At 41.0% G+C, this 24,986-nt stretch overlaps 1 protein-coding gene across 2 annotated transcripts in view; it reads left to right on the top strand.

Annotated features, from left to right (window-relative positions):
* The window catches only part of CADM2 (cell adhesion molecule 2), a 311,372-nt gene that overhangs the window by 119,506 nt on the left and 166,880 nt on the right, over positions 1-24,986 (top strand). For both annotated transcript variants that reach the window (XM_068270493.1, XM_068270492.1), the window contains exon 5: positions 7,754-7,932. In XM_068270493.1, coding sequence (XP_068126594.1) covers positions 7,754-7,932 — 179 coding nt within the window. The remainder of the gene's footprint in view (positions 1-7,753; positions 7,933-24,986) is intronic.

Below are 24,986 nucleotides of genomic sequence, written 5' to 3'. Positions count from 1 at the left end.
TCATATCCCTACCATAAGCTTATGTCTATGTATGTATTGTGTATCGTAGTCTAGGGCCAATTAAAGGGGAAGCCAATTAAATAATCTTTATGTGTATTTTTTTATACAATTTCTGTCATATTTAATTAATAAGAAAAACCTTATAAATTGCAGCAGCAATCAAATAGCACCAAAAGAAAGCGTTATTTGTTAGAAGAAAAGGAGGTACGATTCATCTGGGTGCTAAGTTGTATGGTAGAGCAATAAACCGTTTAAATTGTGAAGTGACAAATTGTAAAAAATGACCTGGTCAATGGGGGGGGGGGGGTTATAAACCTCTGGTCCTCAAGAGGTTAAACTCACCTGGGGTATGTAACGGTTGTGGGCAATTTAAAAGCCACACCTGAAAACAGATAAAAAGGAGAGAAGTTCACTTAGTCTTTGCATTGTGTGTCAGTGTGTGCATGGACAACAGAAAGAGGAGAAGAGAACCCATGGCACTGTAGCTAATCTCCCTGGGCATAGACGGAATAGAAAAATTAATGAAAGGTTGCAACACAGGATAGTCCGGATGATGGATAAGCATCTGTTACTGCAATACTTTTCTGTGAGAAATACTTGATTTCCTGGAAAAATTCTGGGGGGGGGCAACAATTTTCAACAAGAACAACAGAGTAACCAAGCAGTTTGGGGTGACCCAAAACCCCAAGCTGCTTAGGTACTCTGTTGTATTGGTCCAAGCCCTATCCCATAGAGCCATATCAATCCCTGTCATGCACTGCAGAGGACCAAAAGTCTGAAACAGGCTGTCTGCATGCGGGGTAGGTGTGACTCTGAAAAATGTAAAGCTATAGGCTTGCTATGCACCAGCGGTCCTGTATGTAAGCCTGGCTTCAGGGGCATAAAGAGATAATTTGCATATTTAGTAGCAATGCATTGTGGGTAGCCACAGATGTTCACCTAAAGCTGAATTCTCACGAATACCTTCTGTTTCAAGAAGGCAAACAACGCTTAGCATTGCTTTTTAGTAGGAAGGCTTTTCGGTCTCTTTTAGTCCCCTTTACTTTTCTTGTGGTTTTTGGGCACCCCAAGCTGCTTGGTTACTCTGTTCTTCTAATATTGTGTTTTACTTTTGAGTTGCCAGTCAAATTGTTGTTGTGAGGCTTATAGTAAGCTAAGTTTCAGTTTAAGGCCCTGTTCATATTATGTGCGTGTGGAAAACGTGCAGAACGCATTTAGTAAAAGCACTGGAAAAACGCATGCGTTTGTATGCGTTTGTACGCGTTTTTGTAATGCGTTTGTATGCGTTTTTTCCTTATGCGTTTTTGATCATACCTGGAAGAGGTGTATACCAAATGTTTTTTTTTTTTTTTTTCTTGAAGGATGTCAGCTACACTTCCGACGAGAAACGCACCTCCGAATACGCATACAAAAACGCATGCCATGCGTTTTTAGTGCGCGCCCATTGACTTTCATTATAATGCGTTTCTGTGCGCGACGCACAGAAATGCATCCAACTATGCGTTTCTGCCACGCATACGTTTGCCACGCGTATATGTGAACGAGGGCCATACCTTTGCATTGATTTTTCTGGCCCTCGCAAAACGCACACAAAACGCGTACCTTAAAAACGGACACAAACGCGTGCAGTGTGAACGGGGCCTCAATGTCCTGGTATTATATTTTCTTTTTGTATTAAATTAATTCTCCAATAGTTGTACCCAACAGTACATGTCATTTGATACTTTGCTTTAGTTTTTAATTGACAAGATATTGTAAGAAACAGAGGGGGCTGTGCCATTTTACCTTTCCTGCAGAGTTGTTGTTTTTTTCTGTTAATAGAGTGTGTTTGTTTGTTTTGTTTTTTGTTGTTGTTGTTTTTTCTTCAGTAACTACGCTCATTAGGATTTGCCAAAGGTGTGAGTAGAAGACTCCAGTAACTTTTACAGGGGGAGTGATCAGAACGATGTAATTTAATTGGCCAGGTCTTACATGGAGGTTAGTGCTGTTCTTTGGTTCACCACGATGACTATCCATAACGATCTGTAGGAGCGGACAAATGCAGAGCGCACTGGTGTGGGAAGGGAGGCTGGTGCAGGAATAATCTCTCCGGTTCTGATGGCTGGCAGTCCAGTATAGGAGAGGCCAGCAAAGGAGGTATGCGTCTTACTAGCCGGGAACCAGGCTTGGTGTGGCAAGTTGTCCGTCTCCCTATGCTGCCTATTGTAATGATGGAACTTGGTTTTTAATGTGATTCAATAAAAGTGGAGTTTTCCCTGGATGTGCCCAGCCGATATTTTCTATTATTGTTACTGTACACACTTTTATTTACATTACTATTGTATTCCTCTTCCGTTCTCCTCACCAGCCTAACTACCTGTGAGTTGCATAGTTCAGGCATGCAGAGTAGGAAAACTGGTGCACCATAGCTGCTCTTATAGCATTCTGAGCACGCTGTTCACCCTCTCTTTGGTGTCCCTGCCTATCGCAGCGATATGCTAATACTTCTGGCTTGCATACAAGTTTCATGCAAATTGCCTGCAGCTTTGATCTTGTCCAATTATGCACTTCCTATTGTTTTTTACTAGTCAGATTTCAAGCTTCATATGGTTTTGTATGAAATTTACATGCAAACTGTACTTTTTTTTACATCTTGTTGACTACTTTTAATACTCTCTCACAAGTCCATGAGTGTCTCATGGTAGCTGTTATCCCTGCCATTTTTATCACTGATGCTAATTTAAAGTACCACTATCGCAAAAAAGTGTAATTTTTAAAATACATGTAAACATATACAAATAAGAAGTATGTTTCTTCCAGAGTAAAATGAGCCATAAATTGCTTTTCTCCTATGTGGCTGTCACTCACAGTAGGTAGTAGAATTCTGATAGAACCAACAAGTTTTAGACTAGTCCATCTCTTCATGGGGGATTCTCAGCATGGCCTTTATTCTTTATAAAGACACTCCCTGAAAAGGATCTATACAAAGATGCTGGCCAGCCTCCGTGCTCGCTGCACACTTTTTGGCAGTTGGATGGAACAACTGACATTCACCTTTGAGTGCTTTTGAAAATAAAATAAAACCCTGACAATCCCCCATGAGCAGATGGGCTAGTCCAAAAGTCAGTTTTTTTCAGATTTCTACTACCTACTGTAAGTGACATTGGAAAAAAGTAATTTATGGCTCATTTTACTCTGGAAGAAACACACTCCTTTATAGTATGTGTTTAAATCCTCAGTACCCATTATCTAGTGCCTCTGGATACCAGATGGGGAGAACCTGCCCTAAAAACAGACAACGCAATAGACTGACACATTAAAGACAATGTAACTAAATAAAAGTAGACATAGCTATCATCGGCAAGTAAGCCTTTACTGCACCAACCTTGTTTACAGCGCATATACATATCGTTACAAACACGCGCTTTGGAGAAGATTTCATTCAACGGTTCAGCCCTGGAATATTAACAAGAAATACAAGGTTGTAATCTGAACAGGTTATCAGTACCACAATAATTAGAATTTGCAGCAGAAATTCCCTTACCTAAGTAAATATGATATATTTGTTACACGCATAGTATACCTTCATCCAAAACTCACAATAAGCCACTGATAACAAAATGATTACCCACTGCACAATAATAATTTAATAAACCAGCATATATCATGGCATGGAAGCGTTAAATACATTTTATATTTAAAAACATGCCAGCAAATTCAAGCTGTGCCTACCAGAGGCTATCTGCCCGGGCCAAGATTAAAAATGGTAACTTCATTTCAATTCTAATATATTTTGCAGAACTTGTTTATTGAACAAGATTTTCTGCTTATAGCAAACAAAATGAAAAATGCATTATTGGTTAGGGATGCAATTTTGAATATATTGATATTACACATTGGCAAGCAAAACATTCTCAGAGATCTCCCTTACGAGTTACCAGACAAAAAATGAAAGACACTAACCTGTAAGAATAATATTTCCTTAAATCATAAACCACTGAGAGCAATTTTACAAACATTGAAACTTTTTGCTCGGATGTAAAATAGAAAGTTAAACTGGAATATTTCCAAGCAAGGCTGTTGGCAAAATAGATTCTAAAATAAAACATCGAGCATTCGACTTTGGGTATTTGTCAAACAATGTTAGCTTCTAACTACACCATCCTTGCTACCTTTCTTCCATCAATTTGGCAAAATAGTCCATGGGACCAGACAAGTAATAACTTATCCTGGCACTTATTCAACTCCCCTTTTCTCTTAAAGTGGACCCAAATTAAAAATACAAGATTTCAGAAATAAAATTTTCTAACTTATAATAATAAATAGCAGCCTTTTTTTAGCTGCATGATGACAAATATAAAATATTTTACATTTATTGGAGGAACCCCTCCCTTCCTTTCATATTACCGGGACAGCATCTGGCAGACTGGTGGAGGAGATAAAAGTGAGTGATCTCAGCTTGTGTGAGATTTCACATAGATGACGCCCCTGTGAGGGAGAGTAGCTGATGAAAAACACATCCATGATGTAAAACCTACTACTAAGCTCAGGAGTAATGGCTGCCACATGTATAAGCCTAGTTATAAAAAGCATGCGCTGAAATGCTCATAGGCTTGAAGGAGTGTTTATTTATCTTTTGTATGTGTCAGAGTGGTGCAACTAAATATTTTGAATTAAAAAAATGTTTGGTTTGGGTCCGCTTTAAGTTTTTTCCTAGGTAATATTTTCACATTGTATTATCACTAAAATGCATTTTAAGCCAACAACAAGCAAGAAAACACCGTTCCTTTTCACCTATTTTTTTTTTCAGGGGGGGGGGGGGGGGGGCTTCTTCGATTTCAGAAGTTATTTTATACAAAAGATGGAAAAAAATGTTTCCTAAGAGAAAACAGGAGAAAAAGTAATTAAATAAGGACCCCTTTGTTTAATTCCTGCCTCCTGGTCTCGGCGACCCTTATTCAATTCACTTTGGGCCACATCCTATTATTTTTTTTAAGAATTGCTCACTAGATCAGCTATTTTTGCCCGACCCCCGAATGGGGAGCCATTACTGCACCTGCACCGACAGATGTATCACTAAAATGCCTTTTTACATCACCAGCAAGCAAGAAAATGTTCCTGAGTTGACAGTACTGTTTCACCTACTTTTCAGTACTTTTTCAATTTTAGAGTGCTAAAAAGATATGTTAAGCAGAAGATGAAAAATGATCTCCTTTGAGAAAACATAGGGAAAAAAGTTCCCCTTTATGGGTAAAAGTTCCCCTTTATGGGTAAATGGGTCTATGAGTAAATCTCCACAAGAAACAATCAGGAGTGCTCTATGGTGTATTATATTAGGATGAGATAAAATTAATACAAATCAAGTTACATGACTCAGTTGAGTTTACCCACCCTGGTGTTAAATTTTCCCAGGATTTCTGTGCAAACAGTGATAAAATACATTTTTAAAACTTTTTTTTCCTGTAACTTGCCAAAATGTGTCAAGCAAGGGTCTAGTATACAGTGCAGGAGAGTATTGATGTGTATGCACATTTATACTGTTCACAGCATGTTTTGTATGGACGGATATATCTGTCCATACCGCTAGGGAGGTTAAAAAACATGTCACTCAGCTAGTGGGTAGGCAGGGATCCCTCTCACAACCTCTCCCTTTGGGATCCTTAGCTGTGGCCAGCAGCATGGAAGTCCTGGTGGTCAGTGGTGTAGCTAAGGAGCTCTGGGCCCTAGTGCAAGATTTACAATGCCCCCCCCCCCCCCAAGCACTCTATACATAACAAGTCATATGGCGCAACAAAAGCTGCCAAGGACAACCACAGGGTCAGAGGTGCAAGAAGGGGATGGGGAACAGGTTTTTAATGATTACAACTATCCAAAGCATCTATAGAAGTGATTATTACCAGCACAGGACCATGTGGTTCATGGTGGGCCTCTGGGGGCCTCTCTGGCCCAAGGGCCCCGATGTGGTTGCAACCTCTGCCCCCCCTATTGCTACGCTACTGCTGGTGGTGAAGGGACTGACAGTGGTGGGTGTGGCCCTGCGTTCAGAGAGCTGTAGCTAATCATGACACATTTTGTTGTATGATTTAGTCAGATCCCAGATGTTCCCATATGGTAGGGTAAATCTCCACACCAGGGGTTACGGAAAGTAAATCGAATCAGATACAGGTTATAACCGTTCCCCACGACATCCAAAACTATAACTACATTTTTGCCCATAGTTCCACTCGACTTTTTTAAAAGTTGGTTTAGACTTTTTACTTGTAATAATTTTTATTTCCCCTCTTAAAATAGGTGCATCAATAGACAATATTTTTAAAAATCTATTCCAGTACTCCATCTAATGAACAGGAAAAAAAACAAAAAACAAAACATAAACTTAAAAAAATGGACATACATTCTCTTTGATACATATGATAGTCTTTGATTTTAAATCATTAGGTGGAAAAACTGCAGAAGATAAGTTCTGTTTTTGGAGACAGATGGGTCAGGCTCAGCAAACCATGAAATCTTTTACATCTGGAAGGGCTAGCATGAAAAAGCAAGGGTTAGTAAGAGTTGTTGAGGTATGATTTAAAAATGTGGCTAATTAAGACAAAATAAATGTCCTACAGTACTTTCCTCGCTCTTCATCATGTGTGATCTCTGCCCATCTTGGGAATATTTTTGCATGAAGACTATGAACGTGCATTGGGTCATCTTAACAATGAATCATTTTGAGGCATAACTGTACGAAGTGAAACACATCCAGCAGCTTTTGATTTAAGCAAGCTGTCCTTTGAGCAATATGTTCACCATCGAAGCAGCTGCTGGACAAATGAGCCAGGGCTAATGAATAAACTCCAGCCTCATATTTCCAGCTTGATGTGTGAACTGTATTTAAAATAATGATTAGAGTGCTTTTAAACTGCATTTACATGGAGGGGGCCAGTCTGAATCATCCTAGTAGCAAATCTTGGCAGATAAATAACGCATCCTATTTGGTCAAGAAAAGATTTTTGATTGGAAGATACATTCTTCCATAGCTTATAGTGGGTTATTATCCTTTTTTTGTTTTCTTTTGTTTTCCCTTCTGATGATGATGATGACAATCATAGTGATTAGCAATCCTATGTAAAAATGTCCCTGTGTCTCTGCGTCTCCTGTCCCTGTGCCCATGCGTTTGCGCTACTGTGCATGTGCAGCACCAACAGCCATTGGGACAGGGGGAGGATGGGTCCAGGGGGCCGGGCGTGTGAACGCGCACGTGGCGGACAGGGGGTGTGCGAGTGCCGGATGGGTGTGCACTCACGGCGAACAGGTGTGTGCGCATGGGGACTGTCCTGCTGCGGTGGCGCCGATGTGACAGAACTATAGCTCGTTTTTAAACGGGCTTAGGTCAACTAGTGTTAAAATAATATAACTTTTGTAAGCTATTTACAGTATACTTGGTTATCATTTTTATGAATGTGTCTCAGAAGCCCAGGTGTACCTACAAAACACTGAGACCTCCAGCAAATGTTTGCTCCAGCATGTGATGTGCTGTGATGAGCAGCAATGAGGGTAGAGCTATTAAGTGGTCATCTATTGGCATACATATTTGAGGCAAGAGAATTAGATACAGAGTATCTGATTGGATGCCAAGGATTCCAGGAATTGTTCTAGGATCAAACTGTTAAAATTATGAGAGCATAGCCCGGGAAACCGATTTAGAATTTAGAACATTTAGATGGTTGACTTTCTCTTTCATTTTAGTGGTCCTGGCTATTATGTTAAGTTACTTTCTCTTTTTTTACAGGCCGGAGCCAGTATTATGGACTAAAGATGGGGGAGATCTTCCAGATCCTGAAAGGATGGTGGTGAATGGTCGGGAACTAACAATAACATTCCTAAATAAAACAGATAATGGAACATATCGATGCGAAGCCACCAACTCCATTGGTAAAAACAGTGCAGAGTACATCTTGATAATAAATGGTGAGTGTAACATTTATGGTGTTTTGATATGAAAGTGATCTACTTTTTGTCCCGATAATAAACACCTTGAGTTAAGTCTTTGGTGTGGGGTGGGTTGGAGGTGAATAGTTTATAGTAGTTATCTGTTTCTCTGTTTAGAAACATCTAATCAACCAGAGTGCAAGAGAAATAAAATAAAGCAAAGTCTCACGACTGGAAGTCTTAAGTGCAAATAGAGAGTATTGACTGCTACTCATTGCATTTCTGCTATAGTATATTGCCGACACTGCATGGAGCGTGTGTGCGTTTTCCTAATGTTTGTGTGGTTTTCTTCTGGTTTCTTTCACATCTCAAAAGCATATGCTTTGATAGGTTAATTCTATACTGTTTTACTACCTTCAAAAGTCTAACTTGTTTTATTGCATTTGTGTTGCTGTTTTTTTTCCATGTGCATATTTGCTGTGTGTGATTTTGGCATTGTGGATACAATTAACCTGGAGATGGTTTTAGTGCTTCTAGTTAAATAAACACCAAAGGCATGTTGTACAGTATTCATAATAGTGTCACATAAATCTTCTTGTGTATTCGGTGGAAAGTGGCAACAATATGATCAGTAAATCTTCACAAATAGGGGGTGTGGCAATCAATACTGATTAGTAATAATAAGTCAACATTATTTAAATAGAACATCTTGAAAAGTACTAACACATTATCAATTACTGATTGTAGTATAAGGGCTGGAACCCACAAGAGCGCTTCTCAGAGAATTTTGGGAGCGCTTGAAAACCCTAGCGATTTCCAAAAACGCTCAGCTAATATTAACGGATGTGCCAACTTCCACTGGAGCGAGCGTTTGCGATTCCCAAAATCGCAAGCGCAGGACATGCAGCATTTTCTAAGCGTTAGCGCTTCAATGTAAAGTATATAAACGCTGGCGTAATCGCTCATCAAAACTTGCACAGAGCGATTTTGCTAGCGTTTTAAAGTTAATGTACACTGTAACAAAATTAAAAATAAATGAAAGGATCAATCAGACTTGAAAACACTAATCGCTACACAACCGCTGGCAAATTGTTTACACTTTCTAAAATTGCTTCCTAAGACACTCATGAAATCGCTTACAAACTGCTCATACAAAACGCTTGCGATTGCGATTATTGATAGTGTTTTGTAGTGGGTTCCAGGCCTCAAGGGTGTTTAGCAGTGTAACTTTGTTTTTTCGGGGAGGTTATCTGTGATTTTGAATTGGTTAAGCCACTTATTCTATCCATTGATATAAAGCAGTGGTTAGAAAAGTGCCTCCGTTTAAAGCGGACCTTAACTTAAAACTTCCTCTCTGCTCTAAAGGATAAGCAACAGCATAATAACCTTTAAAGAAAAACAATTCTTCCTCCTTTCATGGAAGGAAACATAGGGTTAACATCCTGTGCGTACAAATTAACTGCTCTGCCTTGGCAGCCAACTGACAGCCATGGCAGCCAGCTGAGAGATCAAATGGTGGCGATTAATCACAGGTGAGAAGGAATCAGACAACTCTCTAAAGACGTACAGGGGAAATTTTTCTATGTTTTTCTTCTGTCCTGTGCAGTAGTTTAGGTCCATTTTAACTGAAAACGTATTGTTATTCCAAATACAGTACATGATTACTTGCACTATTGCCACTCAGTTGTGCGCGATCATCCATTGGACAGGAAACCTGCAAAATCTACAGTTGCCTATCTTGTCTTGGGGAATGACAATTCACAATCCTCCATTCTCTTAATGACTATTCCCTTTGGAGCTGATTAGCAAGGCATGGCTGCCGTGGTCATATTTGTAACAGTCTCAGTCCAATCAAGTTTGATAATTGCATTGGCTTTCTGGCCAGCTAGTGTAGAACATGGAAAGAATTCAGTGAGGCCCAGTTCATCCAAAATCGCAATCGCTGACATCAGCAGTTTGCAATTGTGGGTGATCTTTTTTAGCACCTCCTGGCGCTTACCCGCAATTGCGATTTTTTATAAAGCACTTTTTTAAGCGCTTTTGCAAGCGCTTTTCCAGAGCGATTCGTTTTTTCACTTCATGACGCAAGTCAGGAAACATTAAATGTACTTTGTAAATATTTAAACATAAAATATCTAAGACAAGAAAGATTTTTAGAAATAGGAGGATATATACAATTGTTTATCTCATCAGTTTTGTTCCGCTTCTGGTGTACTTTTAAAAAAGAGCTATTAAATGCACATAAATTGATATTATGCCCATGTATTGCTTATTTTCATATTGCCTATAGTACTCCTTTAAACAATTCTTTTTTATTTTTCCCGTCTTGCAATGCCCAGCTAATCACTACTGCGCAGAACATTTATTTGTTTCTTAGTGAAGTTATCCACAATGCATTAGTTCATCAGTCTGCTTCTATTAAGTTGATAGAATTCTCATAGAGATGGAAAACACCCCCAGGTATCAAGGAGTCTACAGCTATTAGTGTAATATCAAGCCAGCAGGTATCCCGATGGGTGGTAATCTGTTTACACATAACAATGCAGCTTCTCCATATTGCTCTATACATGGATGCCTATTTTATGAGGCAAATTAAAATATGAAAAGGAACCATTTCTGGCCATCTGCACAACTGAACATTTTTTATTGTAAAGGTCAAATTCTCAAGCTACAAAGCCTTCTTAGACATGAATGGATATTTTCTAAAATATCATGCAAAAAAAGGGAAAAAAGGTGAATACAGTTTCAATATTAAAGGGTCAGTCCATTCAAATTGCTATTTCAGTTACAGATGTGATGATGGTCATACTAATGTCTTTATTATGGTTACTATTATTACTACTATTATTGTTGATGCTGTTGTTTCGGTAGACCTTTACTGAAAATAACAATAGCATTAAATATTGCGTATGCATAGGTTAGATTTCAGTGCCATTTCTCAGCCTTGGGTATTGTGGTTAAAGAGTATCTATCAATAACCTGTAAAATAACCTGACATTTAAATCCCAACATAATGTGGGCCCTGGATACATGAAAGAAATGTTGCAGCTGCGTAGCAATCCCAGCAATCTCAGATCCACAGGTTCTAATAATCTAGTCATACCCAGAGTCCACCTGGTCCCAGAGCCTTCTGTCATGCTGCTCCCACGTTATGGAACTCCTTACCTCAGCAGATCAGGACAGCTCCATCTCTGGACGTGTTTAAATCCAGACTGAAAACCCACCTGTTCAGTTTGGCATTTGCAGAAATATAATTTTTGTTGTGTTATTACTTCATCCTATTACCAATCACTGAATCTGAGAGAGCCTAAGTGCTTTGAGTCCTTTGGGAGAAAAGCACTATAGAAATATTATTGTTATTAAAAGACTATTTGCCTTCCCGTTCTCAACACTCTTCTTGTAACTTAATGTTTCTCTGAGACTAACCTAACCCACGGTCAAATATTTGGGAAGGCAAAAAAAGGCACACGCCTTGGGCAGCTACAGCACTAGAAGGTGGCTAGAGATGGAAGCAAGGCATCTGGACAGGGAGAAGGAGGCTGTGGGGAACACATAGAAGAGGAGTGTTAATGCTTAAAGAAAACCTGTACTGAAAATTAAAAGTCAAAATAAGCATACACAAGTCATACTTACCTTCCATGTAGTCTACTCCTCAGGGTCTTTCTCCTGTCCCGTGTCCTTTTTGTTCACTGAGATCAAGGGAATTTTCCGTCTTCCATTTTGCAAATGGCCATTACCCATAACAGCTTTCTGGTCAGCACACAGTTAAACTGTAACATCGCCCACTTGAGCCATAGGGAAACATGAACATTACCTGGTACATCAGTTTTCCTCTCAGCTATAACTGACAGCAACTGATATTTTACTGACAGCAACTGATATATTTCAGATCTGACAAAATATTGTCAGAACTGGAAGGGATTATTGTCAGAAGAAAATGGTGAGCTTCTGAGAGGAACCGATGGCAAGGCAACTATGTAATGTTCATTGGAAGTTACCTCATGTGTTTATTTTAAATATTTTTACTCAGTACAGGTTCTCTTTAAGAGAGCTATACATTGAAAAGAGTGGCAGCTGTTCATGTTGCACATGGATGAGGGGGGTTTGCATGGAATGATGTTGCTGCTGCACATTACTTTTATTATTTTTATTTGTAGAGTGCCAACATATTCCATAGCACTGTACAACATGCAAAACATACAACAATGGGGAGCAAAGATTCATGAGCAGTTTAACGTACTGTACAATCAGGACAACCAGTGACTCAATACCAATACATACCAGCGATGTGTAGTTTGAATAACATCACCAGTACTGATCATTGTTCATTTCATAAATTGCACACAAACAGGAAACAAAATAAGGGGGAAGTTCCTGCCCTTGCGAGCTTGCAATCTAGGGGGTAGTGGGGTTGACACACTGGGGTAGTAGACAAAGGGGTTAGCAGATGAGGCAGTGAGCTTTAAATTCTAGCTATAGCAATCTATAAGCTTTTCTGAAAAGGTGTGTCTTGTGGGTACATTTAAAATTTCCAGGCTTGGAGGATGATGGATAGGCTGTGGTAGAGAGTTCCAAAGGAGCGGTGACACATGGAAGGGGAGCAACAAGAAATTTGGTCTAGGCCAGGGGCACTTATAGTATAAATCAGGTCTTGACTAAAACTGAGCACTTGAGGAAGGTTGTTCAGATCGATTCACAACTAGTACACCATTCCAGGTACAGTCACCAAGAAAAACACAATAATGGAGGTAGCACACAAGGATGCTTCACAGCAGTGTGATCCACAGGGATTTACACAACATGTTTCAGGCTATGGCCCCTCATCAGACATGTGATGAAAGGCCATAGTCCGAAACATGTAGTGTAATTTGCTCTTTAAATATAAACCGTGACCAAGAATTGAACTTTATCCCAATCAGTAGCTGATACCCCCTTTCCCATGAGAAATCTTTTCCTTTTCATGACCGGATCAACAGGGGGTCTGTATGGCTTATATTGTGGTGAAACTCCTCCCACAGTGTGATGTCAGGACCAACCATGGTTCTGACATCACAGTGCGGGGGTTTTGAGGGAAATCGCAAATGCCAAAAAAGCAAGCAGCATCTCCTTCCACTGACATCACTTGCCAGCAGTAAAAATCCCACCATGTGATAAATGTCAGAATGTAAATCAGGGAGAGGAAAGATTTTACAATGGGCAAACACTGACTAAATCATTTATACATAATTATTGTAAAAATTAAGCACTTTTTAATTACATTATTTTCACTGGAGTTCCTCTTTAATACACTACTTTGAAACATTACCTATTGTGTTAAAAAAAAGCAGCCTTGCGAGTCACCTGCACAAGAGGTCCTGCAACCATCTAAAAATGTAGTGCAGGGGTATGCAGCCATCCAAACATCCTCCTACCCCCAAGCTGGGCCAAGGCACAAGAGGCGCCAACCTCTAGTTGCAGAGTTTTGAGGGCGCACCAGTGAAGCATGCTTACGGAAGTGACTTACCTGTCAGTGCCACCAGGATTTCTCTTCAGTCCTGCCTGCTGTAGCGTTTCATCTCTATGGAACCTTCTAGTGGCATCTCACATGTTGAAAATCCCCAGTAGCTGCTGCATTTCCCAAACTAGGCTTATACTTGAGTTAATCACTTTTACTGGTTTCATATGTAAAGCATAAAGCCTTCCGAAGGTTACTAAAGGCGTATTAGACCAGTGCGGGTGACAGCGCTGGAGCGAAGGGACATGGAAGGCTCAATAGGATTCAGAGACTTCCCTCTCCAAAGGAAATTGTCAGACTTTTTTTCTTGACTTCAGTTCTACTAAATAGAAAAATAAAAAAAATGGGGATAGTGCTTTAGGGATTTGAAGGGTAGAAAATACTTAGGGATGCTCGTTCAGATTCCGCATTTCTGATCGGAAATTGCATTTCTGCATTGGAATTCAGAAATCGGTAATAAAAGGGCAGTAGGCGGATTTTTGCGGAAATCAGATACATTTTTGCAGAAATTTCCGCCGACTTTAACATTAATTTTCTCAAAAACTACAAGGTCTTTTTGAAATATTTTTTTTCTCTTGTTCCCACTCTTCTGCTTAACAAACCCTGAAAATTTGATGTTTCTAGCACCTATGGGAAAACTTAAAAGAAAAACAAGCACGCATATTGAAGCAATCAATTTGCTATTACAGCATATATATATATATATATGGGGGGGAAGTAGGTCGTTAGACCTGATTTAGACTATATATACAAAAAGAGAAAAAGACAACCCCTATATACCTGTATCTATCTGTAATAAACAGAATTTGCTACAAGACAAAATATAGATATCCAAAACAAATTTTATTCAGCCAACTTACATATTTAAAAACATTTAAAACCAAGGCCAGCCATCAATTTAGCCACAGAAGGCCCCAAATAACATTAAATAAATGAGGTAGCACCAATGTTTAATAATAATTGACCAATATGGTCACAAAGATCGTGTGACCTCAAATAACTGCAATCAAAATATAGATATATATACAGTGTTGTTAAAAAAATCTGTAGAAAAATATAATCACAATAATTAGAGAAATACACTGTATTGCAGATTACTTATGAGGGCACACAATCCAAAAATAAAGTCTATCTAGCCCAATAACAATGAGTCGCTGTAAAGTGCTTAGTGCATGGTGCAAATACTAATTAGTGAATAAGAATCCAATCTCAAAAGTTATGGATAGTGACGGGGAAGGTAAAAGTCTAGAAACACACTTTTATCAATAACATATATATTGCAACGAAAGTGCCCTGGAACATTAAAGTGCTAGCTAGTAGCCTGATAAATGACATCATAATATATAAACTAGCGTGAAACCAAAGCGTTAGAGTGGAAAAATAAGATTAGGGGAGTGAGAGAATGGAAAGGATAAGATGTAAGGATGAGAAAGACAAGGTGGCTGATTACGCAGAGACCCAAAGAGGGAAGAAGGATGGTGCTTACCAGATGGTGCTTACCAGAATAATGAAGTATAAGGGCTAAGTGATGGCTGCCCGAGCACTTCTGTGCCCGTCCGACTAGTTCCGCCGAAGCTGCATAAGGGACGGGCACAGGAGTGCTCGGGCAGCCATCACTTAGCCCTTAAACTTCATTATTCTGGTAAGCACCATCCTTCTTCCCTCTTTGGGTCTCTGCGTAACCAGCCACCTTGTCTTTCTCATCCTTACATCTTATCCTTTCCATTCTCTCACTCCCCTAATCTTATTTTTCCACTCTAACGCTTTGGTTTCACGCTAGTTTATATATTATGATGTCATTTATCAGGCTACTAGCTAGCACTTTAATGTTCCAGGGCACTTTCATTGCAATATATATGTTATTGATAAAAGTGTGTTTCTAGACTTTTACCTTCCCCGTCATTATCCATAACGTTTGAGATTGGATTCTTATTCACTAATTAGTATTTGCACCATGCACTAAGCACTTTACAGCGACTCATTGTTATTGGGCTAGATAGACTTTATTTTGGGATTGTGTGCCCTCATAAGTAATCTGCAATACAGTGTATTTCTCTAATTATTGTGATTATATTTTTCTACAGATTTTTTTAACAACACTGTATATATATCTATATTTTGATTGCAGTTATTTGAGGTCACACGATCTTTGTGACCGTATTGGTCAATTATTATTAAACATTGGTGCTACCTCATTTATTTAATGTCATTTGGGGCCTTCTGTGGCTAAATTGATGGCTGGCCTTGGTTTTAAATGTTTTTAAATATGTAAGTTGGCTGAATAAAATTTGTTTTGGATATCTATATTTTGTCTTGTAGCAAATTCTGTTTATTACAGATAGATACAGGTATATAGGGGTTGTCTTTTTCTCTAGCACCTATGGGGGCTTTGCTATTAACCCCTAAAGTCGGCGGCCATTAACTGTAATGTAAAATGCAGAAAATCTGCATTACCGATATGCAGTATGCCGCCGACTTTAGAGATCAATAGCAAAGCCCCCACAGGTGCTAGAAACACCAAATTCATGGTATGTTAAGAAGAAGAGTGGAAACGAGAGGACAAAAAAATCTTTCAAAAAGACCTTGTACTTTTTGAAAAAAATCAATGTTAAAGTCGCCTGAAATTTCAGCAAAAATCTGCGTCGGAATGCGGAAATCAGTAGCGGTAATCGACAATGGCGGAAAGTGGATTTGCCGCGGAAGCAGAAATTGGCAATTCTGACCCTCCCTTGGCAAGTTATCAAGCTTCCATGTGCAGATTTCTACTCTTCCTGACACTACCTTCGGCTTTAGAGTGCCCATGCATGGCTCCCAGCGTGTCATGTTATCCAATGTGTGTTGACACGACACAGTTGACACGCGGGGAGCCATACACAGAGGATGTCAGAAAACCACTAGGAGCTACAGGAAGAGTAGAAGACAGAGCTGGAGGCTTGGTAAGTATTTTCAGATGCACGAGGGGAGGTTTGTGCTTTTTTCCGGCCAAGCACACGTATCCAGCTTCAGGCAATCCCCACCAGTGCCGGATGCCAGGGACTTTGCCATATAACTCTTTCAGGTAGCATACTATGCATGAGACAGAAAACTTGCAGCCTCAGAAGAAGTTTTATGGCCTGACACTCTGTATTACTGCAGGAAAGTAATTTTAAATTCAGTCCAGTACACAAAACGCGTAGCGGCGGCAGACAATACGAGGCTCAGATTTATCATCAAAAAGGAGCTCAATATAAAACAGAGTTTTTTTTTCTTCCCCTCTTTAATTTTATAAATCTGATGCTGCTTAGCGTGAAGGAGAATGGAACGACATTGATGAATGTCTAGACGAGTACAGCATATTCCAGAATTTATTCTCATATCACCTCCTTTTAGACTCAACAGCTCAGATAAATGTTCATTTGCACTAATGCAGAGGTGACATGCTGCGGTAACAAGCGGCGGCCGGCATCAGTTTGTATTTCCTATTAAGATCCTGCTAGAAACATAATATTGCAGGTCACATTTTCAATCTGAATCGTCTCATTTGAAAGTTGCAAAGCTAACTATGAATTATTTATCAAGTTCAGATCTGCAGCTGTGCCAAGGTCTCTATGAAGAGCGTTGCCTAACGAACCTAATCCATGTTGTGCCATCTTGGGCGCAGTGTGAGACTCGCAGCGGAGGCCTCCTTGGTGGTTGTTCATCAGTCACTGAGTAAATTGTTAATAAATGGACCGCAAAGATACTTTTTCCTGACTGGCTCTTTTTTTTTTTCAGAAGAGATAACAGAAAAACTTTAAGAAAAATTCAAATAGTTGAATGCATAGGATGGGTGCTGATGAACTAATGAACAGCAAGGAAATGAAGCTGTGATCAATCATTTCTAAAATCAAGTGATATTAAAAGGAATTGCAGTTTTCTTAATTCTGCTGTACATGATAAGTGAAGAGGAGCAGGGCCGTAAGTCTTGCCCTCTACCCCTGTGCAGGGGTCATGGTTACAGCATAGATGTAAAAAAAGACTCATGGTAAAAAGATACAAAAACAATCAAGAGCACAAAATAGAGTAGTATAGTAGTACAGTGAATTTAGTTTTTCTATCATATGAAAAGGTTCTCTCAAAGGTGCGTTACCACTATGACAACCACAGTAACAGCAGGTGGGGAGATTGGACCCGAACCCACTCCGGAGGTGCTTTTGCCAGCTAGGATTTAATGTATAGCTACTCCTGTTTATTGGCCAAAGAAGCCGGTTGTAGCCCGTGAAACGCGTTGCATTTTTAGAGTTTTATCATTTAATGATTTTTTTACTGAATATTGACTGTTCAAGTCTTTCTGGGGAGGTAAGTCCACCTCTACCTTCTTTTTAATCTGATTTTAACATATTTTATTCTACTTAGCGCCTCCATTAAAAATCATCAATCTTTGTAAAAAGGACGCAGGAGATAATTATGATAGTAAAATATTGGTCATTTTTTTCGATATTTTACAATGACCTAAGCGTACTTTTACACAGAACCCTCCCTTTACCAATGTCTAACCCCTTTATTCTCAGTGGTGGCTGACTTACCCCCCCCCCCCCCCCAGTGGTGCCTAACCTTAGCCCAGGGGCATATTCACTAATCATGGCTTTTAACACTGCCACCTATGGCTGTACCCTTTTTACCTGCTTCAATTGTTACACCCCTTGGTATAGCACTCTTTTTGTAAATCAAATCTCCTGTCCCTCTTTTTGCCTCCTTTACAGAGATGGATGAAAGGGAAATAGGGCCCTGGGCAAGCAACAATTGTTGGCCTACCCTTGATGACTACCTGGCTTTTTTGTTTGGGTGTAACATAAACTAGGCCCATACACTCTCTTCTGACCTTTTGAACCTACCTAAGTGGCCTTGTAAATGATCTGGCTCTGCTCATTTGTGCCTCCTGATGCACAGAGTGACTACAGATGGTCAATGAGGTGGTAATAATTTAGAGTTGATGTAATGGGAATTTTATACAGCTTGAAATTGGAGCAATCACAATAATCAGCTACAGTGTTTGGCTGGTCCAATTCCCAGCTGCATAAATTTGCATAAAATGAACGTAAATTTAGCATTTATTCAAAATTATAAGCATCTCATTGGCTATTGCTATTAAAGATCTATATTAAAATTAATGTACTTATCTACTAAAAGGATTATTCATACTGTGCTAAAAATTATGTCCATGGTCTGAATTACTTTTTTTTATTATCTTCAAAATTTCTTAAAGGAGTCATCAAGCAACTCCTGCTACCCATACTACTACTTACCTGGGGCTTCCTCCAACCCCTGGCAGCCTGCAATGTGCCTTGCCGCAGTGCCGCTGGCCCATGTTCCCTGATGGTGTGCCAGACGACCTCCAGGTTGTCCTCTACAATGCCTGCGCAGGAGAACAACTACTGCGCCTGTGCAGTACATTCCAGACCACATGGAGGTGATTGACAGCGGCGCTCATGCAGGCACAGTAGAGGATGACCTGGAGGTCATCCTGTGCACCGTCAGGGAACAGGGACCAGCGGAGCTACGGACGAGGAACACAGTGGCTGCCAGGGGCTGGAGGAAGCCCCGGGTAATTAGTACTATGGGTAGCAGGAGCTGCTTGACGACTAACAGAAGTAAAACTGCTAATCGTTCTGATCAGTTTGATGGGATTGATCCAAAGAACAAATCAGTTCCATTCATCTGATCAAATTGGTTATCAGCTTTACTTCCATTAGTAAGCCCAAATGTACATTTCCAGTCGATCATCATAAATTAATCTGATGATCGACCGTCCGGGGAATTGTGTCGTTAATTCCACTATTAGAAATAAAGTAATAATAACAGAAAGAAGCAGAAAATATATATTATTCTCATTAATTATTTATAGTATGCATAACTTAATGTGTGGTAGAGGCTGGCTGGAGGTGTGTAAGCAGGGGCGTAACAATAGACCCTGCATGAGATGCATCTGCAGGGGGGCCCAGAAGCCACAGGGGGCCCCATACTGAGAGAATGACAGCAAAGGGCAAGGAGAGAAAAAACTTTCTGCTCTCTGCACAATTGTTCTAATGACTGCATCTGCTCAGTCACTGATAACTAATCATACAAAGTTTTGTAGACAAACATTTGTATTCAGTGTGCGGGGGGAGGGGGCCCCATCTAAAATTTTGCATGGGGGCCCAGTGATTTCTAGTTACGCCCCTGTGTGTAAGGGCTGCGTCTTTTGCCAAAAGTTTTTACACTAAACATTGTCCTTCTTTCTCCTCTGAAACTGGGAGGTTTGTTGATGTACCTTGGCAACTATAAGGCTACGTTCACAGTGGTGTGGTGCAATGTAACAGCCACTTTGTAATGCGGCTCATGGCACTGAAAAGCACCACTTATGTGATATCCAGAGTGCTGCGGGTGTGTTTCAGTATAACAGCTTGTGGCATCATAGGTCCCTGCAGGCCATGCAGCCGCACAGGGGCCCCATTCCCTGTAGGGCCCATGCAGCTGCACCACAGTTAGGACATGATTATACCGTAGGCTCTTCTCTGTGTACTTCTCTCTGAAACCCAGTGATATTAGCTGGTGGCCCAGCCATACACAAGTATGAAATGTGTGCTACATTAATGCAGTGCCTACAGAATGTAACCTAGATTCATGTTTATGTTATCAACATTATCTGTATCCAACCATAATCTGATATGATTATGGACACTTACAAGTGGCCCCTTCATTTATTTTGCACAGTGGCCCACTGTTGCCTTTGACCACCATTGGGCATCATAATGCACTAGGGATGGTCAGACATACGGAATGCCAATATTCCGACTTCCACCATTGCCTATTAGCAATTCCGTGGATTTCCAATTTACAATTCCGAATTTCAATTTCCGAGTAGTCTTTTTTGGGGGCATTTTTTGTATTCTCTGATTGGCATACTTCCGAGTTGACTCTTCATTCTCTGATTCGTCCAATGCTTTAGAGTTTTGGGATTGGGCTAAAATTACTATTTTGGGGATAATATGGTGTTCCCATAGAAATCCACCTTCAGATTCCCAAGTTCTGTTCGGAAATGCAGATTTCCGAATGGATATAGGGACATTTAATTTCCACAGAATCCGAATAAGCATCCCTACAATGCATGGCATGCAGTGCATTGCCACAAAACGTGGTGGGAACAGTAAATAAGAAGCATACTTTTCATTGACGATGCTATGCTGTACCCAACACAATACACGCATACCATGTGCTGCTACTATCCCAATCCGTTTCATACATTCCTGCTCACAGGAAGCACACAGGCCACTGTGAACGTAGCCTATATTAAAAGTGTGTAAGGATCAGCGTTATAACTGGGAGTTTCATTTTTAAACAGTCCTGACGTATGCCCATAAAACATACCTTTGTCTGGAAATTTCCCCAAGGTCTTTGAGCTCCTCAATATAAAATATTTAGCTAGAACACAAGGAAAAGTTCTGCAGTTCATTCATCACTCTGACATCCAGGAAGAGATAGATAGCATCTAGGTCTGGCCTGATAGCAAGTAATGCTCACTGCATTTTAACTTAAGAATAGTTATATAATGATACAAAAAAAATATGTTGCCGCTTGGCATCTTAGAGGGTATAGCAAAGATAGATGCTAAATGCAGCCGTGCTTGTCTCCATTACGGCATTCTTTGTGTTCTAAGCATTTCCCAAGCAAACTTAATAAATGCACAAGAACAGCTCTTCAAGGTTTTATCCAGCATAGCTTTGAGATGAGCACCTCTTAGCAACAGGCACTGCCTCTCCAAGTCACAGGAACAATGAAACTGTGGACAGCTGGTCTTTTCTTATTTTGTTTGTTTCTTGGCTTCATAAAGACGTGTCCTAAAACCCGAAGGTGACGGAGCAAAGTAAAGAGGGGAATGCATTAAGGCTTTTTAGGAGTTCTTGTAGAACTCTGCTCACTAAACAATACATGGTTATCCAAGTTTTCACTCTCAGAGTAGCAAACTCACTGAAAAACTAAAAAGGAAATGTAAAAATGATTTACTTTTTTTAATCCCATGCTAGCTAAACTATAAGCTGTGGCAAAACTACACAAGATAAACAGGTGCAAAACTACTATAAGCAGTAGCAAACACATGCATAAAATAGGGGTGCAAGGAAAAGTAGGTGATGGGTGAAGCCAATGAAGAAAATATCGTAATATTGTTGTGAATTGGGTGCCAGATGAAAACAAAACAATATTTACAACGGTAATGACGATAGTAGAACATTGGTGAGTCTTAACAAGATTCAGGCCTGGATTTATATCACAGAGTTAAATCAAGAGTTAAAACTGATGAGAAGAGATAATTAACCACTTCCGGATTCTCGGAGCGTATATACACGCCCCTGAATCCAGAAGTGTATACCATGGAAACGGCCGCTCGTATGAGCGGCCGTTCCATGTCAGTTCCCGGAGGGTGTCTCCGTGAACACCCTGCGAGCCGATCGGCGGCTCGCAGGGTAAATGTAAACACACGGGGAAGATCTTCCCCGGTGTTTACATGTATACGGCGCTGCTGCGCAGCAGCGCCGTAGAGGAGATCGGTGATCCCCGGCCTCTGATTGGCCGGGGATCACCGGCATCTGATAGGCTAAAGCCTATCCCATCAGGCGCAGGACGGAAATCCGTCCTGCGCCGCTCACAGGGGGAGGGAGAGGGAGGGAAGGGGAAGGAGGCCAGGAAGCGCTGCGGAGGGGGGCTTTGAAGAGCCCCCCCCCGCAAGCGCAAGCAGCCGGCGGCGATCAGACCCCCCCAGCAGGACATCCCCCTAGTGGGGAAAAAAGGGGGGAAGTCTGATCGGCCTGGCTGCTATCTGATCGGTGCTGCGGGCTGGAGAGCCCACGCAGCACCGATCAGCAAAACATAGCGTGGTAGGGAAGTGGTTAATGAGATAAGTTTTGTGAATCAACCCACATGTGACTGCATCATTAGTACTGATATACACATAAAACTAATATTAAAAGGCAGTATTCTTATGCCCACTGATTTGCTCCTTCTAAATATATTTTTATGTGCCTGAATTTATCTCAGTTTTAGGCTTTAAGTATACCGAGCTGAAGCTGGGGTCAAAAAGGAAATACTTATCTAAGAAGAGGGAAGCCCCTGGATCCTGTAGAAACTTCCAGCGGTGTCCTCTCATCCCCCGTTGTCTCTCCCAGACCCCCAAAGGTTTCTGAGAAAGGTTTGTCAGAAATCTGACCATGGCCATGCCCCTCTTCAAGCACTAGTACTGTGCCTTCATGAGTACGACCGCGCCTACACAGTAAGCCAGAGACACTCATGCACAAGCTACTCCATGCTACTGTGCAGGAGTGGCCATACTCGCACAAGTACAGCACAGCCGCACTTGTACTTGAAGAGGAGCATGCCCAGGATCTTCTTGACGGGTCCAGGCAAGCAGTGACAGGAGCAAGAAAGACTCAAGAAGACTCTGTAGGATCCAGAGGCTTTCTTCTTCTTAGGTAGCTATTTCCTTTTTTGAACCAGAGCTTCAGCTCAGGGATACTGTAAACTCTGGTTTGAGGAGAAAAAAAAAAAAAGAAAGTTCCGTCAATGAGGTAGATGCAATAAATGGCTTAGGCCGGTTTTACATTTGATGTTTGGGTTGCGGTGCAATGCGATGCTCCTGCCACATTGCACTGCAGCGCAAAAAACGACACTCATATGACACTGTGGCAGAGTGTGCTGACAGGATCATATGCACAGCGCTACCCCCGTAAATTGACATACACCCTGCTGGGCAGGAAGTATGTCACTGGGATTACTGTCGATCTGTGCATGCACTCTGTGACACACCGCACTCCGGAGGTTACATTTACTACCCATAGACTTCCATTACCCCAAACAGTAATGTGTTGCAGCCTCAGATACTTTCAGTCCAGCGCAATGGACCACAAAAGGAGTGAAAGTCTCCATAGACTTTCATTGCTTTTGTTGCCCCTTGCGGTAAAATAGGGTAATACAACGCAGGTTTAACCTGCAAGCGTAAGGTGGGCCTTAAAGGAAAACTTAAAGTGACCCAGAGATGGTGAAATCCAATTTTATTTTACTTACCCGGGGCTTCCTCCAGCCCCATAAGCATGGATGAGTCCCTCGCCGCCCCCCCCCCCCCCCCCCGTTACCCTCCATTTAACGGTAATCAGCCCTGGTAACTGGCTCAGTCGGCTCAGTCTGAATCAGCTGGGGTCTTCTGCGCATGCGCAGAAGTTCTGCGCATGCGTGGACCTTCTGCGCATGCGCAGAAGACCCAGGCTGATGTCACTGAGCCTGTTACCGGAGCTGATTACCGCAAAATGGAGGGCTGCGGGAGAATGGCGAGGGACGCATCTATGCTTATGGGGTACATTTTAAAGGGAACCTTAACTGAGAGGAATATGGATGTTTCCTTTTAGACAATACCAGTTGCCTGGCAGTCCTGCAAGCATGCAGCTAATCCAGTCTGACTGCAGTCAGAGCACCTGATCTGCATGCTCGTTTAGGGGCTGTGGCTAAAAGTAGTGTACAAGATACAGAGGCGCCAAAAGAATAAAAAGTAATAAATTAACTTAAAAAACCAACTGGTTAAACAGAGGAGGCAGCGGTGGTCTTACCCCCTCCAAACAGACACAGGCAAGGACTGCGATTCAACAATTTATTCGGAACTCCAAAAAACATGCAACGCGTTTCACGGGCCATACATCCCGCTTCCTCAGGCAAAATACAGTAGGAGTCACAGCATCTGTATTATATCAGCGAGCTCGGTGCCGAGCCTGGTAAGACCACCGCTGCCTCCTCTGTTTAACCAGTTGGTTTTTTAAGTTGGTAAAAATTGCTACTGCGCATGTTCCTAATGATCTCGGCCCCACAAGCACAATGGAGGAGGAGCATGGGCATGGCCGCACATGCACAGTAGCCAGCGACTGGTTCTGTCAGCCAGCTTTCAGAAAGTTTTATTTAGGATTAGTTCTACAGAGACAGTTATTTATTTCAGAAGTTTATAGGTTTGTTTTAAAAAGCCATTGAAAGTCATGTGGAATGGTTTTCTGCTTTGGGCCCACCTTCCAAGGAGCTGGTAGCCATAGGTGAAGAGGTGGGACTCGAAGCAGACAACAACCTACGTCATGGACCTTGTCTAACTCTTCTCAAGGCACTGCTTTAATACAAGAACAACATAAAGTGTACAGTAGTAGGTTTTGTGTTAAGTGAAGTCAGTAGAGCTCATTTATCAATAGCAGCCAATTGGATCCTTATTTCATTCTCCCATACTGCACTGGGAACGTGAAGTTGCATTTTGATGCGTTGCTATGGCAACAGAATGAGCCGAGTCCATTTTTTCCCTTTTTCTACTTTGATAAATGAGACCCAGTGTGTTTGTGGGGTCTTGGAGGAGCATTTTATGGTCAGCTCCACTGGAGCAGGAACTATTGAGAAGCTCCCTTTTTTTTTAACCTTTCTATATATTCTGTGAAATTTACAGACAGCATTCAGTAGGTAATAAAATAAGAATGGAATATTAATAATAATAATAATAATAATAAATCAGTTATATTCTTTATCAGCCTATAAGCAACAAAACAAAAAACAAAACCCCAGCACCTAATTTATATGCATAACTCAGCAC

Source organism: Hyperolius riggenbachi, chromosome 2, assembly GCF_040937935.1.
Source record: "Hyperolius riggenbachi isolate aHypRig1 chromosome 2, aHypRig1.pri, whole genome shotgun sequence".
Taxonomy (NCBI): domain Eukaryota; kingdom Metazoa; phylum Chordata; class Amphibia; order Anura; family Hyperoliidae; genus Hyperolius; species Hyperolius riggenbachi.
Note: the sequence above shows the minus strand (reverse complement) of the source record. Positions and strands in the feature narration are given on the sequence as shown.